This window comes from Lissotriton helveticus, chromosome 5_1 (genome assembly GCF_964261635.1).
Source record: "Lissotriton helveticus chromosome 5_1, aLisHel1.1, whole genome shotgun sequence".
In the NCBI taxonomy this organism is placed as follows: Eukaryota; Metazoa; Chordata; class Amphibia; order Caudata; family Salamandridae; genus Lissotriton; species Lissotriton helveticus.
The window spans coordinates 2,042,074,001-2,042,093,698 of record NC_136065.1 but is presented as its reverse complement, the minus strand read 5'-3'; the positions used below and the strand labels follow the sequence as shown (position 1 = coordinate 2,042,093,698).

General features: G+C 43.6%; 1 protein-coding gene across 11 annotated transcripts in view; it reads left to right on the top strand.

Annotated features, from left to right (window-relative positions):
- Window positions 1–19,698, top strand: part of TNXB (tenascin XB) — a 775,055-nt gene that overhangs the window by 590,074 nt on the left and 165,283 nt on the right. For 8 of the 11 annotated variants that reach the window (XM_078645877.1, XM_078645868.1, XM_078645870.1 and 5 more), the window contains 5 exons: window positions 3,694–3,981; window positions 6,717–7,004; window positions 10,473–10,760; window positions 14,542–14,844; window positions 18,381–18,503. In XM_078645877.1, the coding sequence (XP_078502003.1) occupies window positions 3,694–3,981; window positions 6,717–7,004; window positions 10,473–10,760; window positions 14,542–14,844; window positions 18,381–18,503 (1,290 nt within the window). The remainder of the gene's footprint in view (window positions 1–3,693; window positions 3,982–6,716; window positions 7,005–10,472; window positions 10,761–14,541; window positions 14,845–18,380; window positions 18,504–19,698) is intronic. The other 3 variants (XM_078645876.1, XM_078645875.1, XM_078645873.1) reach the window with 2 other exon arrangements.

Genomic DNA, 19,698 nt, shown 5'->3' with positions numbered 1-19,698 from the left:
TTTTTTCTCAGTTTAGGAGTAGTAAAGTTAGGTCTCCTAACTTTAAGTCATAAGTCAGATGCTCTTATAGAGCGCACTTTCACCGTGCGGTCTCAAGGCGCTTAGCAGCGAAGAACACACACTTGACAAAGGCATGGTTCTGATACAGTACTGGTTATTTTGGGAAAAGCCAAGTTTTTAGGTTTTTGTGAAAAGATAGGTGATTGGTGATCGCCAGTAGATGCGGAGGTAGTTTGTTCCAGAGTTGAGGGGCAACATAAGAAAAGGACCGACAACCGTTATGTGACGTACGTACAAGTGGCTGAACCAAAAGAAATTTAGAGCTGGATCTTAATGATCTTATGGGACGATACCAGACCAGTTTATTTGCAAGATAGGTAGGACCGACACTATAGAGTAGCTTGTGGGTCAGACTTAGCACTTTAAACTGGCTTCTTTGGTGGATTGGGAGCCAATGCAGTTTCCTAAGACTAGGAACAGAGGCTGATCTGGGGGGAGGTCTAGAACCAGTCTGGCCTCAACATTTGCAGCGTTTGCAGCTTAGAAAGTAAATTCTCATTAAGTGTTGCGAACAGTGCATTGCCATAATCCAAGCGGCTTATGACTAAACCCTGCACCGGTGGCTTTCTGGCTTCTAAGGGTAGCCACTTGAAGATTTTTCGTAGCTTATGCACAATCCCATAGCAAACGCCTGATACTTGATTATTATGGGTCTTCATGGAGAGAGAGCAGTCTATGGTAATTCCTAGGTCACGTACTGCCTCCTTAGGGGCGGGCATGGTCCCAATTCTGGGGGCCACCAGTCCTGTGACCAGACTTCTTTAGCTTTGCCAAACAAGATGATCTCCGTTTTACTGCAATTCAGTTGGAGCTTGTTATTCCACATCCAGTTACTAATATCAGTCATGCATTTTCTGAACCTGGAGCAGGTTTCAACAAAACTGGAGTTGCAGGTGATAAGCAACTGAGTGTCGTCAGCATACGATACTGTTGTGAAACCATGGGATTTTATAATTTTAGCCAGCGGCGTAAGGTACAAAATAAATAGCATGGGGCTGAGGATCGACCCCTTGGGGACTCCTACAGTGAGAGGACGACTGCTAGATACTAAGGTGTCAATTTTAATGGAGGTGAGGCGGTCCGCAAGGTAGTTTTCAAACCAGGAAAGGGCTTTTCCTCTGATACCTATCTCCCACATCCGATGTTTCAAAGTGCTGTGGGAGATGGTATCAAAGGCTGCAGATAGATCTAGCAGGACAAGAATTGCGGAATCGCCTCTGTCTAGCGTTAATCTGATGTTATCAACAATCTCCATAACAGCTTTTCAGTGCCACGTGCAACACGGAACACCGACTGAGAGGAGTCCAGGAGCCCGTGTAATTCAATGTAGGCGGTAAGGCGCTTATTCACCAGAAATTCCAGTACCTTACCAAAGTAGGGAAGAAGGGAAATGGGGAGATAATTTGTCAGGAGAGTAGGATCACTAGAAGGCTTTTTTTAAATAGGTTTAACCTGGGCATGCTTCCAACTACTGGGAATGGTGGCTAGCTCAAAAGAGGTATTAAAGCTATTATTGAGAGAGCTGGCCAATAGCGGAATTATTTCCGTGCAGTTGAGGGGGGAGAAAAGGTCGAGAGGGGAACCAGATTTAATTTTTCTAAGACCTTCCAAGACTTCAGTGGTGGTTGTAGGATCAAATTCTATGAGGGACGGTGTCCCAATGGATTCAATGGTGGGGACATTGCGATAAAGATCATTACCATGTTGTAACAGATCTTGACTGCTTTCAGGAAAGGCGGAATACATTGATTTGATTTTATTATCGAAGTAGGAGGACAGAGAATCAACCCATTCCTGAATAGGGATAAACACAGATTGTTCAGCCGGAGGGGAAATAAATTCATTTAATATTTTATAAAGTTCTTTGCTAGAGTGGGCCGCTTTGTTTATCCTTTGAGTTAGATAGTTTGTTTTGCACATTAAGGTAGAGTGTGCCCGTTTATAATCCTCACGATTCTCCAGTGTATTCGTTTTTCTTCATAGGCGTTCTGCTATTCTACTAGTCTGCTTATCTTTTTTCAGGGCGGCAGTAAACCATGGGGAAGCAATGGATTTTACATTGACACTAGTTTTGGGTATAATTTTATCCAGAGTTTTCACAATGGAAGTTTCTAACTGAGTTAGCATTTGTTCGACATTATTCGTTTGCGCTGTAAGAGGTTTAAAATGAGTTAAAAAAGCCTCTGGGGTCATTTTACGCCATGGTCGAATTAAAGCTGTTTTTTTCTTCTAAGATTTGTCATAATGTGTTTTGGAAGGCTACATTTTAAAAGAAAGTGATCAGTCCAGATCATAGGAATTGGGGCTTCGTTAATTATATTAGAGAAATTTGTAAAAATTAAATCAAGGGTGTGGCTGGCCCGGTGCGTTGGTCCGGTTACCCTTTGAGTTAGACCTAGGGTTTCCATAGTGGTGATCGGATGACTGGTGTCCGGGTCCGAGAATAGTTCTGCATGATGATTAAAATCTCCCAATAAAATAAAATTATCGGTTGCTAACACATGTGAGGCTATAGTTTCTAAAAGATAATTAACAAATTTGGCTTTTGAGCCAGGTCTATATACCAGAGCTACTCTCCCATATGTAACATTATTAAGTCTGACGTTGATGATCATAATTTCCAGTATAGAGTTGGAAAGAGACTCTAGCTTAGTAATCACAAAGGGGGCTTTTGCTGCTGCTGCGATACCTCCTCCTCGGTTACCTTCCCTATCCAACCTAATCAGGTGATATTCCTGGGGGAAGGCAATTGTTATATCTGGTGAGGCTTGGCTGTGGAGCCATGTTTCTGTAAAGAAACAGATATCACGTTTTTCAGACTCTAAAAGGCTCCACAGCTCCAGTGCATGTTTAGGTATTGACTTAGTGTTAAGGTAAAGAGCAGAAAAGGGTTTACCATCCATTTTAACATTGGTAATCAACATTTCAGGGGAATAAGATTTAGGTGCATTTTCCGAATGCATTTTAAGGGTAGTTGTAAGGAGGGTTTTTGAGAATTCACTGGAGGGTGTAGGTGGCAGGGATTGAACCCCGAGACGTTCTTCTGACTCCGATGCAACAGAAATGTTACGGGTATTTAAGGAGATTAACTCCTGTCTGGTGTGGCGCAACATTGTGTAAAGACCAGCTTACCCTAAATATGTTGAGAATTACCCAGGGGGTCAGGCGGCAGGCGACGTCCAGACGCGGACGGGTGCAGACGGGCTTGCCTTTGGCGTGCCGCTGCGCGCGTCCGCGCTGAGGAGGGTGTTAAGTAGGGAAGAAGGCGGGATCAGCACCGATGACGCTGCCCAATGGAGGTCTGCTTCCTGTCCCTCCGTACAATCAGCACTCGCCGTGACGGACCGGGGACCCAGCAGAGAGAGATATGTGCACAGGTAAGCTGATAGTAGTCTTTTAGTCAGTGTGCAAAAGGCAAACAATTTACAATCAGTGAGCAGCAAAGTATTTAAAATAAATATCAGGAGTGAAAACGAACTTCAATAAAAACGATACCACACATTAATTGCTAAAGACACCATTTCTGTCTATATTTTCAGCAAACTTTGACCATTTCCTGGACCTACACTGAAAAAGGTGTAAAACACTACTCAGAGTCATTAACATTTACACTCATCCTTTTATCTGTTTTAGCTTCACTGGAGAAACATAGGACTCGGCCTGCTCGACTGGGTGACCTGTCCATTTCCAACATCACCCAGGATTCTCTTCAGCTTGCTTGGACCATACAGGATGGGGACTTTGATTCTTTCCTCATTCAGTACAGAGACGTAGACGGCAAAGTCCAGGAGCTGCCCGTGGACAGGGAACTCCGCAGTGTCACTATCTCAGGCTTGAGGCCTTCCAAAAAGTACAAATTCATCTTGTATGGCCTGACTGGGGATAGACGAAGCAAATCAATATCCACAGACGGCACCACAGGTACTAGAAAGTCCCAAAACAAGCTTCCTCATTGGGTTTATGGTTCTGATGAAAAACATTGATCACCAAAGATTCTACAGTCCTAAGGTCTTGCACTTAAAATAGACTTCCAAAGCAATCCAAAGAAATCATGACCATAATAGGTCAGCTGAGCACGACAGACACTGTCTCATCCTTAATTGAGCATCCTTTACACCCCCTCTCCCGAAAACACCAGATTCAACACATTCACAGCGTTGGACATTAGCCACCACATTCTACTTGGCCTATCTGAGCTTCAACTTGGAATGCCTCAGAGAACTTTGTAGTAACTTCATGATGGGGCATGCAGGAGAAAACTGCTTCTGACACAACAACATGCTTTCCGTGGGAGTAGCATTACTCGAAAATGCCATTTCCAAAGAACGATGTATACTGACCAGAATGGGATCATGGCTGCTTCCGAATGAATTCAGTTTCAGATTCCAAAATTCAAACTATGTTTGATGGTTGTGGAGGCAGAGGCACTTTGTAATTCTATTGGTCGAATCCAACAGGCGAACATGATTTACTCCTACCATAGTAAAGTCCTTATTTGGCCTGAAAGCAGTCTCGTTAAATCCATGGTGTATTTGTGGCTTGCTTATTGCTTCCAGTAAATTGTCTGGATTATTTATATATATCAGTGAGTGGTCAGGCACCGCAACAGTCCCTCGGATAAACAATTACTGAACAGAAGGCCCCATTGTGTCCTTAGTAGCAATATTTCCTTCATCATTTCAACATATCAGAGATCGAGTGAGGGAGCTGGGGCCACAACACCCGTGCGCTTGGCAAGAGCAGAAACCAGGGTCCCTTGGAGCAATGAACTCGTTGTTCATTCTCACATAATGGGTACAGTATATTATAAAAGACAGGATTCAGAAGAAGGAATTGAGACCTGCTGTTATAGAAAAATATGTTTTGACAAGAGCCTCCTGGTCCACTCATCACTTGTAAATGTATTTTTCCACAACTGCAGTAGACACTCAAACCTAATAATACCAACCAGAATCAGGAATACATTTCAGGTTTTTTATCTTTTAAGCATGGTTAACACAAAGGCAGATGTTTTTAATAATGGTGTATTCCTGTTCACTGCCTATCAGAGACAGCGGTAGGAGGAAGGTAGAGTTCCCTGGTTGTGAGGGAACAGATCAGTCACCATTACTGAGTTTTGGCTTTCATAAAAGTCTTTCTATAGGAAAATAAGGGGTCCAATAAGTGAGACATAACTGAAGCTCACCAGGCTGATTGGGCTGCGAACGAGACTGTTTGTAATATTTAAATGGTTAAAATGGTCTCCATTCTGGATGTGAAGGAAATTATCTTCGATGAGTAAGAGACCACGGACATTTAACAAATTACTGACTTTGCTATTGCAGAGACTGCCTTCCCATGAGCAAGTCTGTGGAAGTTTGTACGAACACCGACTCTGGGCATGAAAGAGACTGTCTTCTGATGCCAGATTCTCCTTGGAAAACCATGGGGTTTTTCATCCTGACCATGTGTGAGACTGTTTTCCGATCAGAGATAGTCCTTGAGATATGGGTTCACTGAGTTTGGTCATGTGTGAGAATGTGTTCCAATAAGAGATTCTCCTTGGAAGACCAATGAGTAAATGCGACTAGCCATGTGTAGGACGGTATTTTGATGAGTGAACTCTATGACAGCCTTTGAAACCACTAAGTTTGGCCATGCGTGAGGCTGTCATCAGATGAAGGAAATCCCTTGTGATGATTAAAATACATTAATAAAGCTCACTGCTGATCTACAGTAGCATTGCTTTTTACAACAAAGGGAGACTAGTTTTTGATGAGAGAGACTGTAAAAGTCGCTATGGTCACTGAGTCTGGCCAGGCTGTAGACCTCTTCTTATGACTGATACACTGATTCCAATTATGAGTAAATCTTTCTTCTGTAAGCACGGTCCTTTGCAGTGATTTTGATGCAGATACTGAGAATGAACAGACCATTAAAGAGCTATTTATGGAAGTCTATATGGCCAGCAAAGCTGGTGAAGAGTGACTTCCAATTTATTTCTGTTTTTATAAAACTCTCATACACCAATAATGGATTCATTTCACTAGTCTTTGGAGGTAACTGGGGTTGTCAATAAATCTTTGAAGCTTTGTCGCAGCTAGGAGCAGAACTTGTTCTAGTCACAGCGGACCTCTGTGACCATAGACCTGTGCCTCCATCATACAAAATGGGGAATTCACTCACTGCTGTATAGTGTAATAGATTTACACTTTAAGCCAGCATTTCTATTCCTTGGTAGTCATTACCACTATGGCTATACCCTAGCTGAACTCTACCGGTTTTGTAGAAAGTTCTTTGCTTTGTGCTCCAGGCCCAATAAACACGTCTGGTCATAACAGAGCTTATTAGATTTTTTTGTTAGTAGAGTCACTAATTCTCGGCAATAACTTTAACATCCATTGCCTTCATCCACAGGGATAGCACAGGCACAATCATTCTCATAACATTCTTACCACACTCGTTGATTTGGAAATCAGATTTTCCTCAAATTGGGAATTCATATTGTTTGGTCCAAAACAGATATTTTTTACACAGATATTTTTTCATGAGATCAACACAAATAAGTAACACTTCTCGGCCGACTTAAATGCTTAGGGGACCTCTATATAGGTCACTTAACTATTCCAACTCCAACCAAACTTTATCAACTTTTACTTTTACTTACCCCATTCTAGTGCCGTTTGAAAAAGTAACGACGCGGTTACCCAGGTTGAGTGACCTCTCAGTTTCTGACATCACCAAGGACTCCCTCCAGCTGTCCTGGGACGTTGAGGATGGAGTCTTCGGCTCTTTCCTTATTCAATATCGAGATGCAGATGGAACACCCAGGGTGCTCACAGTGGATGGGGACTTCCGTACTGCGAGGATCGTGGGCCTCAAGCCTGCCAAGAAGTACAAGTTCAGCATTTATGGGGTCTCTGGAGACCGGCGCACAAAGGCTCTAGCGACAGAAGCCATCACAGGTATTTGTCACCCTATGCAGTCAGCTTCTTCATGGAATTCTTCCCATAGCAGAGCAAGACTCATGCTTGGCAAAACACCTTCCACAAGAAGATGTTTCTTTGCCCGCTGCTTATTGCTTGGCTGCCCATGCTGCTTTTCCTCTAAAGCGAATGTTATTAAGGTTTTCAGGCTAAAACATTGATAACATTTGAAAGCTGTCAGAGATTCTGATACTGTGCTGACTGTGAAGTGAAAACACACGAGGTACAAACTTTATTGCAATCAACAGGGTTAGGATTTGCAGAGAGTGGTGTGCCTGCTGAAAGTTTTCATCTAACAACTTCTAAACTAAATAAGATTTTTTTTCTTGAAACATGAGAACTTTGTTTTTCAGTCCCTGAAGTCAAAAATATTTCTTCGCTCCCAAACCAATTTTAATCAGACATCTGTCTTTTGGCATCACCTTCATCCTCCATAGCGGTATATGGTGGGAACTACCAAATACCCGGGTATGTAGTATTTTTGAATAGTTCCATGCATCATCTGATTTTAATCCAAATTTTGTTTCTGTAATAAAAGCTACAGATAGTTGTGCTCTTTTATTTGGTAAGGGGGGTAAAATATAACACCTCCACAATTGTACAAAGCCCCTGAAACAATTCTCCAAGCTTTGCATTAGCAGTTCCTTCTTTAGAGGCTTGAAGACTGAAAAAGGCTGCTGTTGTTCTTTTGCTGCCACCTTGCTGAAACATAGGCTCGGCTTTCACATTGGCTATGACAGCTCTTACCTCACTAACTACAATTTATTTTCTTCAGGTTCATAAATTGGAAACCATCTCAATCGTGTTATGATGACATCATTTGTATATTGGTTTTTCTTTTGTTGCTTCTGGTTTGAGTTATAATGCGGGTTATAATGAGTGGGCAAATTCAGTGATACAGAAAGTTCACTAACAAATCTGGTTGCGTGCCAACAGGGATAACCACAATCTATGCCCTTCTCAAAGAAGGTTCCAAATGAAGCAGGTTTCACATTTCCTTCACTACGGTGCTTTAGATGCACCCAGTTGCTCTCCTAGTTTTCTTTTATCGTTGTCCTTTATCTGGTCTTATTTTTTAGACTTATTTACACGCTTTAGTCATTGTTTTTTGCCTACTTCGTTTTTCACGGTGTTCGTCTCGTTCTTTATTTATTTTGTCTTTATTTTCTGTGTTATTTCTCAATGTTCTTTAATGAGTTTTTTTTTCTGTTCCTCTCGTTGTCTTTGTTTCCCCTTTGTTTCTCATCCTGCACTTAATTTATTGACAGTTTTGTTAACTTGTCTTGCTCTCTGTTTTTTTAATCTTAGTTTTTCTTATCACTGCGCTTATTCTTACCTTGATTCTGGCTACCCATTTTATCTTTCCCATTTTTGTCAATATGTTCATTACTATTACGTGTCTTGCATTCTCAATTACAAGCATTCTGTTTGGGAGAGTATTTCCACCACGTCATTTTCATGCATTCTACGAATTTGTGGTCGAGTGGCTTGGGTGCCATTATGTATAGAAATATTAGGGAATTTACCTGCTTGCTTCCTTCCTCCTTTCGTCATCTCCATGTCTCTTTCCATTTTCCCTCCCAATTTCACACTAACTGTATTGTCTTGTTTTTTCCCATACTTCACTCCTTCATTACATCCTGCATTCAAAAATCTCCTAAAAATACCAAGAGTCCGTTCGGTCAGAAATGGAGATAGGAGTTTCTCGAAGGTAGGCCCTATGGCATGGAACTCCCTGCCTACGGTTTTAAGAGCAAATCACAACCACAAAACCTTCCGGTGAGAACTCAAAACTTTACTATTCAAGGCAACAGTATAACATCTCCTCTCTCTCGCTTTTTCCATACCCTCTGTCAGCGCTGTGAGAACTTATGGTGAAATGTGCGCTTCATAAAAAACAAATACATACATACATAAATCCCTACTCCCTTTTCTTCTGTGTACAAACATATGTGGATTTACATCGTTTGGAATCGCATACAACACAACAGACTGCTGTAGAAGTAGACGTCAGCATTACAGAGATGGAGGGAAGGGGGAGGCAAGCAAAAGAGACAAAGGGTGAGGACACGTGGAAGGGCATGGAATTGGAGGGCTCAGGGGGTGCCTGCCAGGTTTGGGAAATAGTGCAGGGTTTTTGAGTATCTATCTAGACGCATGATGATCAGGTGTTACATAGACCAGATGTGGCAAATTGATGAGATGTTGTTTAAAGAACAAGGCCTTGCGCTATTTATGTGAAGCAGAGCATGGATGGAGCTCGTATATCTGTAATGGGAGTTCCTTCCATAATCTGGAGGAAACGCAGAAAGAGGCCTGCCGTTTTGTTTCTTTTTTTGCATGTTCCGGATTTTGTCGATTTATCAGACCTTCTGATATCCTGGCTTTTAAACTTACCTCACCTTCCTTAGCAGTATGATACCGGAATGACCTCGACGAAATATTGTGATATAAAATACTGAAAACAAAATATCAACTCCCAAAATACTTCAAAGACAAGTAGATTTAGTTAAATATAGATTTACTATACTTAACTCCTGTTATATGTACCTTGACACTGTATCTTCAATATAGGTGGATAGGGAGTTAAGAATAGTAAAGCTACACTTATATATAAATACTTACCTTCAGGATACTTTTATTCTTGATATTTAGGTCACAATATTTTTGTATACGAGATTTCTGTCCTTGATATTCTGACATAGAACCCTTAGTTGAACTTTACATTTTTCCCACTATAATTTTCTGTGTCCCCCCCCACCCCTAGCTTTCCCTTTTGACCAATTGGGTTCCTCTTCTCCCTTAATTCCTTACTTTATCATTCTTTTTAATTTCTCATTTCTGTTTTCTCTTCAACACCTTCTTTAGTCATCTTCGCTCTGTCATTCTTTCTCACTTGCCCTTACTTTCATTAACTTTTGTCTCTCTGTTTTACTGTCCTCCCCCTATTTGTTCTGCAGCCAAAGTAAATTGCTAACAGCGGACTATGTATGCATCCCATAAGGGGATTTATTGTTCAGTATTACATATTTTGATTTACTCATTGAATTATGACTTGTGCAACCTTTTTCAGCATGTCTCATGGACGGTTCCAGCAGTGGACAATGTTTCTGTTAATTCCTTCTGGAAAAAATGCTCTAAGTACAAATAAAACCATTACATAAGAGGATCACATAAGAAAAAAGCATAACTATTATTCATTATTTCAAGATCGTGTTTTTTAGGCATAATGGAACACATATCACAAACAGCAAGTCCGTTATTTCTCACTGTAACAGAATTTTTTTACATGAAACTAAAGTAAGAGAAGAGAACTGAGTGGGTTTGGTGTTCACTTTTTCCTCTCAGTCTCGAGACCTAAAGTTTGAAACTGGACATAGTGAGCAGTCAACTGGGACAAACCCTGGGTTGGAAAACAAAATTTAACTCTCTGCTCTTTCATTACAGCCCCACCAGAGAAGGCCATTACCCACTCACCCAGACTGGGGGAATTCTTCGTATCTGACATCACCAAAGATTCCTTGCAGCTGGCCTGGACCGCTGAGGGCGGTGACTTTGACTCTTTTGTCATTCAGTACAGAGACACCGATGGGCAGACCCAAGAGGTGGTTGTGGACGGGGACATCCACTCCACTACGATCACTGGGCTGCTGCCATCGAGGAAGTACCAGTTCAACCTCTATGGCATTTCGCGGAATAAGCGCACTAAACCGATATCGACCGAGGCAACGACAGGTAGACCACTGCCAAAGGGCATTAACACATTTCCTCCTTTTTTATCCCACAGGAGAGACTTTGTTTGTTAGACCTATTACAAGGCTTCACTCTGGTGCAAACTCTGGTGTAGATAGGTTTTGAGGTCTTACTTTCTATTTATTTTTCTCCAGTGACATTTGTATTTATAGTAAGGCCTTTTGTCTCATATGCAGTGTCTGAAATTGAGCTACTTTTTTCTTTGCTTACTAAAAAAAAGACTGTGCAACAGGGCTCAAGCTGCAACTCACTGATACGGCCCCTCATGGCCGAAAGTGGTCTGGTGTTGCTTATTTTACTGTTAGCATGGGATCTGGCCTGGGCGTCTGGTCCGAGCTGTCACTTGTGGGGTGCCATAAAGACCAGCTTGCATGTAGCTGGAGTCCATCTATAAAGCACAGGGCTACAAAAACAATGGGCTAGAATGTAGCTGAGTGACTATCAAAAGATGAAATTAACTGAAGCATTCAACCGGTCTCTTTCTGCTGTCCATGAATGTGTAGCAGTTAAATTACAATGAAGAGAACAATCTAACTGTGTCCTTCATTGAGTGTAATGTCTCGCAGCAGGCTCTAAACCTTGCAGACTGTGCACTTGCCGCATCCTTGCAACCATCTTGCTGATGGCAAATGCTGTAAAGCAAACATGTACAATTCCAAAAAGAGATTTCATTTGCAGTGTGTGCATGGCAGGCATGGCGACTGCGCAGTGGGTACAGTACCCATTCTGTTGTACTGTACTGTAATATATGAGCTTGCTATCCCCATGTGAGGCACTGAAGCACTTGCCTTCTTGGGCAGAGTGTAGTTGGATGTGTGTTGTCTTTATTATGGATCATATGTGGAAAGTGACTCTTTATTGTACAGGCATTTTTGATCAGCTCTGCGGTACCTTTGTGGCATTTTTTATTATCACAGTCCTCTTAACTGGTTACCGCACATAGTTGCCTATTTTGAGTTTTAGTTTGTGTTTATGGTTCTGTGCAGCAATAGGTTGGAGTGAGAGATGATCAGGAGATCTGCTGTGATTGACTTTGTAATAGTCAACCCTTATATGATGGTAATGGTGAGATGTCAAGAAGCCGTCTTAGTATCGTTAGTTGGGATCTGCTTCAGGGGACTAAGTTAGAGTTTTCAGGTGGTCAGCCATATGTTGTAAATCTCTTCAGTTACTGCAAGCATGTTCAGTTAGTGATGGGTGGGGTGTTGCTATGGACTGGTACAGCACTGTGTGATAGAAGCGACCTTTAGCTGTTCTGTCTTACGTAAGAATAAGAGAGCCAAGCAGCATAAGGAATTATTATGCAGCCTATCTGCTACACAAGTGTTATGGCATTAACATTAGTGAGGGTTATGAATGACTGTAAATTACTATAATTCCCGGCTAGACAAAGGTCAGCCCTTCATAAATACCCTTACTTAAAAAGATGTATGCCGGTCAAGCGGTTCCATATCTGTAGACTAATCACTGTACTTGAAGTAGCGATTATTGTTCTGGGTTCTATCTCAGGGTTGTGGGATGATGCAGTTATCCGGGAAACAGCCTGTGTGATACATGTTGTCGGTTTTCACGCGCACGAAGATTCAAAATGTGTGCGTGAAGACCAGCAATATATTATCAAGGATTGGACGGGAACTGGTTTACCCTCATCGTGGGGTGCCATCGTAACAAACTACACGTGCAGACTAGAGATAGATATACATTTTGTGTCTTAAACTTGAGGACTTCGGACGTACTGTATTGAATACAAATTGAGTGACTGTTGACCTTGAGCGGGGAATCAGTGTTTCCTTTGCTAACATTTGAGCCCTGATGAAGTTCCCCCAGTGGAACGAAACGCGTTGGCTGATGTTCATCTTTTAGTACCAATTATAATAAAGTGATATTTTGAATATATTTGGAGAAAATCGACTCTATCCTTGGTGCACCTTCCACTTTCTACAATGATTTGCATATAATCTACATTTATATTTAATTCAGCCGATAGTTTGCCGTTGCTCCTTCCTTTTTTTATTTCATCTTTACCATGACTTCCTAGATGATTTTTTTTCCTCTTTCATTGGTTGCTTCCCCAAGCTCTCTGCTGCAGTCTGGAGGGAGAAGTCTATTCAGTTTGGCATGGGGTTATGCCTCTTCGATCTTCCGCTAACTTTCTTTTACTCTTTAGCATCTAAATAGTCTTACCTCAGGCAAATGAAGGCGAAACATCTCCGATGTGGCAATCTCTTTCTTGATTTATTCCCACTCACTCCCTTTCACTGCTACCTCCCCTATATACTTCTAATTCTAATTGTTTTTATTTATTATTTGGTCCTTATGGCTCTTCTCCTTCCTCTGTTATGTCCTCTATTTCGTTCTCCATTTCTCCTCTTGCATTCTCTCTACCCCTTTATCACTTTCTATACTCTTTAATATGTTTCTTTCGTCTTTCCACATGTCCACTTCCACATGTACCTTTTCGTCTCCTCTTGCCTACTCGGTCTTTCACTCCCTGCTCTCTCCTCCCCTCCTCGCTACCTTCGCTTCTGTGATACTTTCTCCTTTTATCTCCATCTCCCATTCTCTTTTTTCTGCAGATTTTTTCATGTGCTCATTATTTTCTTTTGGTTTGCTTTCCCTCTCCTTATTTATTAACATTCACTGTATTTGTTACCTCCCCTCTTTATATCTCTTGATGCCATTTAGTCTAAGCACTCTGCTTTTCACTTCTCTTCAACCGTATTTTTGTCTGTTCGCTCGTGTTGTTACTCCACTCTCTATCTGCTTCTCTCTCCCCAACAGCTGTATAATTCCTGTGTCCCAACAGCTGTATAATTCCTATGTGTTCTCCCTTGCCTAATTTCCTTTCCCCTTTATTTCCAACTCTGATCGTTTGCACACTCTTTTTTCTCTCACTTTTTCCCCACTGTTCATCTCTTTGGTCCAGTTGGTTTTTCTACTCCAGCATGACTTCAGCATGGCCCTATCTGCGTGGGAGGCGCCACCACTGTCGATTCCTGCACTTCACTGTGACAAGGTTGCAGTAGGACGGCCTCCTGATATCTATTTTATATCTATCCTCAAGATACCTTTGCCCGCCAGCTAGTATTTTAATTTAGCTTTACTAGTCCTGTAAATAAACGTTCTAACATGCTATCTCTACTTCAACCTCTTCATTGTCTTCTTTCTTTCCTTCATCATTCTTGGATACTTTAAAGATTTCTGTAATCTCTTCTTCGCTTTCATTTGTGTTTCAACATGTGTTCTTTTTGTTTTAATCCTAGCACTATTTAGTTTTTCCACATATGCTTCATTCCATTCCCTTTCTTCATTTGCATTTTCATTGTTTCCCTCACTCCCTTTTATTCTTGTATTCTATTTCTTTAATCTTTCAATGTTGTTGTTTTATTTGTTTTCTCAATCATCCAATGTTTGTGCTTTCTCCTTTTCTGTGTTAATGTTTCTACTTTCCATCTTTCACTAATTTACCGTCTGCATATCTTTTGCCACCTTTTATTACCTTTACTTTTACTTTCCACTTTTTCGGCTTTCATATTCCTTCTATTTTTCCCTTTTAATCTTTAGCATTTACCTCTTTTTTCTTAGCTTCAATTTGTTCATATTTTCTTTTCATTGCTACTTTTTCTCTCCCTACATTTGTTCCTTTTTCTTTCCTGTTTTTTGTTTTTATTCCGTACATACACTTGGAATGTCGACGACTTTCCCTGTCTACATTCACTTGACAATTTCCTTTTACTATCCCCCTACATATCCGCATGCGCAGCATTTCCAGAGGCGGTGGGTCAACAGGCAGCCATGCTCGATGACCTCTACCTGTCTGACGTGGGCCCTCACACCGGCCAGCTATCCTGGGAAGCCTCGGAGGGGGCCTTTGATTCCTTCCTGATCCAGTATGCAGACTCTCATGGTGTGGCCCCCAAGAGTGAGATGGTGATGGCCGGAAACGCACGGACGGCAATGATTGAAGGCCTGGAGCCGAACACTGAGTACACCTTCACACTGAGTGGCCTTCACAGAGGGCAGAAAAGAGCCAACCTCAGCACCGTAGGACGTACAAGTAGACTAGGTAATTCTACTTTTCATATGTCCAAAAACTCTGAAAAAGGATGTATGAGTGCTCCATAGCTACCGTCATTACATTTTATTAACTTTTAAAACTACTCATTTTTTTGTTTAGATGAGCTAAAAGAAAAACTCTAAAAGCAAACTACATCATTTCCTGAAATAATATTAGGGTTTGCTTCTAAAGCTAAAATGTGGGCTTTCAGCAGTGAAAACCTCTGTACTCATTCCCTTTCTAGTGTATCAATTCAGTAGGGGTGTAATTTGTCACAAAGGCATATGGTACTAGGGCGTTTCATTTCTGATGCACATTAAAATTAGGTTTTTCCATCATATTTTGTCACCTTGTCACTGCCTCTGACCCTCTGGGCCGGTCACACCATGCACCGCGCACACTCCCCGTGAGTGAGCCCAGGCTGCCCCGATCCTGCCGAGTGCCGCCGTTGCCCGCAGCTGTGCTCCTGACCACTGGTGTGCTCCTGACCACTGGTGTGCTCCTGACCACTGGTGTGGTATCCGCCTCTGTAGCGCAGCGCTGTTCTTACCCTGCTGACTGTTGCTTTCTCCTCTGGTACCCGTATCGTGCCCAGCCACTGTCTCCTGTTATATTTAGTTTGTTTCCCCGCTGACTGTTGCTTTCTCCTCTGGTACCCGTATCGTGCCCAGCCACTGTCTCCTGTTATATTTAGTTTGTTTCCCCGCTGACTGTTGTTTTCTCCTCTGTTGCCCGTATCGTGCCCAGCCACTGTTATCTGTTATATTTAGTTTGTTTCCCCGCTGACTGTTGTATCCTCCTCTGCTGCCCTTACTGTGCCCAGCCATTGTCCTCTGTTTATTTAGTTGTTTCGCTGTTTTCCCTCTTGCTGTGCCCCCGCCACGTTTCCCGCCACCTCCCGCTCCCCGCCGCTGCTCCCCTGCGGACCCGCCCCCTTCCCGATCAACACCGAAGAAACGCAACGCACGATGAACTCCATCCACTCCGGATCTCCAACCGACCCCTGCCCCCACCACGTCTTCAACAAGGCCGACGCCGTCATCGCACCCCACCTGCGGGACATCATCAACACCTCCTTCGACACCGCTACCTTCCCGGAGAGCTGGAAGCACGCCGAACTCAGCGCTCTACTGAAGAAACCATCAGCAAACCCAACCGACCTCAAAAACTACCGCCCCATCTCGCTCCTCCCGTTTCCGGCCTAAGTCATCGAGAAGACCGTCAACAAGCAGCTGGCCGCCTTCCCCGAGACGAACGGATCCCTCGACCTCTCGCAGTCTGGCTTCCGGGCCAACCACAGCACCGAGACCGCCCTCTTCGCAGCCACCGATGACATTCGAGCCCTGCTCGACAACGGGGAGACTGCGGCCCTCATCCTCCTGGACCTCTCCGCGGCATTCGACACTGTCTGCCATCGCACCCTAGTGCAGCGCCTCAGCAATGTCGGAATCCAAGAGAAGGCGCTAGAATGGATCATCTCCTTCCTCGCCGGAAGGACACAGAGAGTCTGCCTCCCCCCTTTCAGGTCAGAAGCCACCGAAGTCATCTGCGGCGTTCCTCAAGGCTCCTCGCTCAGCCCCACCCTCTTCAATGTCTACATGAGCCCCCTCGCGGCCATCGCACGCCAACACAACCTCAACATCATCTCTTACGCCGACGACACCCAGCTGATCCTCTCCCTCACCAACGACCCCTGCCACCGCCAGAGCCAACCTACACGAAGGGATGAAAGATGTAGCCGAGTGGATGATGAACAGCCGCCTGAAACTGAACTCAGATAAGACGGAAGTACTCATCCTGGGATCATCACCCTCCGCCTGGGACGACTCCTGGTGGCCCTCTGCCCTGGGCAGCGCACCCAAACCAACGGACCACGCACGCAACCTGGGCTTCATCCTGGACTCCTCCCTCTCCATGACCAGACAAGTCAACGCCGTCTCCTCATCGTGCTTCAACATCCTGCGCATGCTACGTAAGATCTTCCGGTGGATCCCCACCGAGACCAGGAAGACGGTCACCCAGGCCCTCGTCACCAGCCAACTGGACTACGGCAACTCCCTCTACGCCGGAACCACTGCCAAACTCCAGAAGAAACTCCAGCGGATCCAGAACGCCTCAGCAAGACTCATCGTCGACATCCCCCGACACAGCCACATCTCCGGACACCTGAGAGACCTGCACTGGCTCCCGATCAACAAGAGAATCACATTCCGACTCCTCACTCACGCACACAAAGCCCTACACAATCAAGGCACAAGATACCTCAACAACCGCCTCAGCTTCTACACTCCCACACGCCAGCTCCGTTCGGCCAACCACGCCGTCCCCCGCATCCGAAGAGCCACCATAGGAGGAAGGTCCTTCTCCTACCTGACCGCCAAGACGTGGAACTCCCTCCCGACCCACCTCCGCTGGACTCAAGACCACCTCGCCTTCAGGAAGCAGCTCAAGACCTGGCTGTTCGAGCAGTAGCGGATCTCCCCCTCCCCAAGCACCTTGAGAACCTCCGGGTGAGTAGCGCGCTATAAAAATGCACTGATTGATTGATTGATTGGGGTAAATAGAGAGTATTCATTGTGCATGCCTGTCACGAAGAGCTTGTTGAAGACAGAGCCTCACCATCTGGAGCTCTTTGTTTACAGTGAAGCATAGATTACCTCCACTTACAAACACTAAATGCAGAATAACCCTACAGAATAACAAACCCTAACACTAAGCCACTCTGCAACTAGGCAGGGACAGTAGAGCAGGCACACTCTTGTTCTCTATAAACTGATGAATCAGTTTTCGAGTGTGACCGGGAGTATAAATAGTATTTTCAGGGCACTGGGCACAGTAAAAAAGAAAACACAAAAGGTTACGACAGTCAGATGAAAGCTACAAAATAGTCTTTCTACACTAAAGACTACATCTAAGCAAAGATGTATTTGCATAGCACAGAATATTTAGACCCTACAATGGGTATGAGGGTTTATAACAAGTTAAAGATGACCTATTTATTGTTAAAGATAGGGGAGCACGAGAGGACGTCACGCTGAGATATAGGAGAGAAGGGAGTGGAAGAAAAAATAACCCATGCCTCCAAGACTGTGCAGAGACATTAAAGGGGAGAATGAATGAGTCATGCTTCCAGGACTCTCCCAGACACAAGAGGGGGAACGGAGTGTTCCCACTCGGCAATATAGACTCCTCTGTTGTGGAACCCCTCTAGTCTTCACTGTTTCATGAATAGTTACGCACAAACATTTCAGTCTTTTGATTTTGCAAAGAGGTGGGAGAATGCTGACTTTCTAAAATTACTTTGTTCAGTTGTTCCTCAACCCCATATCAGTAACTGTACTGAAATAGAAGGGAAAAGTAGGTTATATATAGGAAAGAAATTGAGGGACACATACGGGCTAATGGATATCAAAGCTCTGGCCAATGTTGGAACAAAGCATTAGGAAATGCAGATGAAGTTCGCTGCACTTTTTTTTAAGTTCAACTTCTTGTCTCATTAACGTTGGTGAATTGATAGCCTCTCTAATTCTTTATCTTTCCTCTAGATCTGGAACCACCCAGAAACTTGGAGTTTCGTAACATTAAGGAGACATCCTTAATGGTCACCTGGACTCGTCCTTCTATGCCAATTGACACCTTTAAAGTTTCCTACCAACTGGCAGATGGTGGTAAGTTGACGTTCTAAGCTTTTATCTCAAATCGTCCATTCTGAGTTATGAAAGCACGGGCATTCCAACTCCTGGGGTCCCACAGAAAATCTGGTGTTAGAAATCAGGACCTGTTTGCAGTGCCCCCCCTACTTTTTGCCCCATTTGAGACCCCTAGATGCTGGTTTTCTAACTCTGAGAGTGCCCTGGGCTCTGCTACGCAGGCCCAGGACCAGTGCTATGGTGAAAACCTAACTAGAATACAGTGAAAACACCTACGTAGACTGGGGTACACTATGGGTTAGGGTACCCCTATGATTGACATGACCTCTACTAAAAGGCTCTAGTACACATTAGGACAGAGGAACTAAAACTACCTTTAAGTCCCTAGTATATAACCGGGTATGCCACTTTAGAGGCCAGCAGCATTTGTTGCACTTGCATGTGTGCAGTGTTGAGCGCCTGAGGTCATTTTAAAAGTCAGCCCTGTGTTGCAGAACTGCTTTTAAACGTAAATTGTGCCCAAACTTGACTTTGGTGTTAGGGGCATTTTAACATTTATAAACTACAATATTGTGGCATATTAGGTATCCCCAGGGTATCCCCTATGTGTCCCAAGGGGTATGGGGGTCAGGGACTTTTAAGGAAGATCCTTATAAAATAGCTTTTATATGCCTTGCTGATAGACATGTTGCACATTTCCCTTCCCTCATTGTAGTAAAGTGCTTCCCAAAATCGACCTTTGTGCTAGGAGCACTGTGGGGTGAGAACCTATATTATTTTTGGATAGACAGGATCCCTAAAGTCTCCCCTAGGTGTCCCAGGGTAGGGGGTCATGTAGTGATAAGCAGGGTCCTTATAGAAGCAGTTTTATAGGCCATGGTGTTGGAGAAATGAGACATTTAATTTTCCCCATTGTAGATCCCCAGCCACATAGGTTAACATTGCAATAGTTTATTAATTAAATAACTACGTCGAGGAACAACCAAATAATATCATTGGTCTGCACTAATTGGTCAGTTAAGTGGATTAGCCAGGCGGCTTTGGTGAAGTGATAAGTGGCACCTGGGGTGAGGAGCTATCTGGGAGGAGAGGGTACTGTTGCACAGGAATGCCAGGGCAAAGGGAAGGGGTCATACAGGGGACAGGCAGAAGAAGCCAGGTCCATCTGCATCCATATCCTCTGAACCTAGCCAGATGTCAGGTTTAAGGAAGG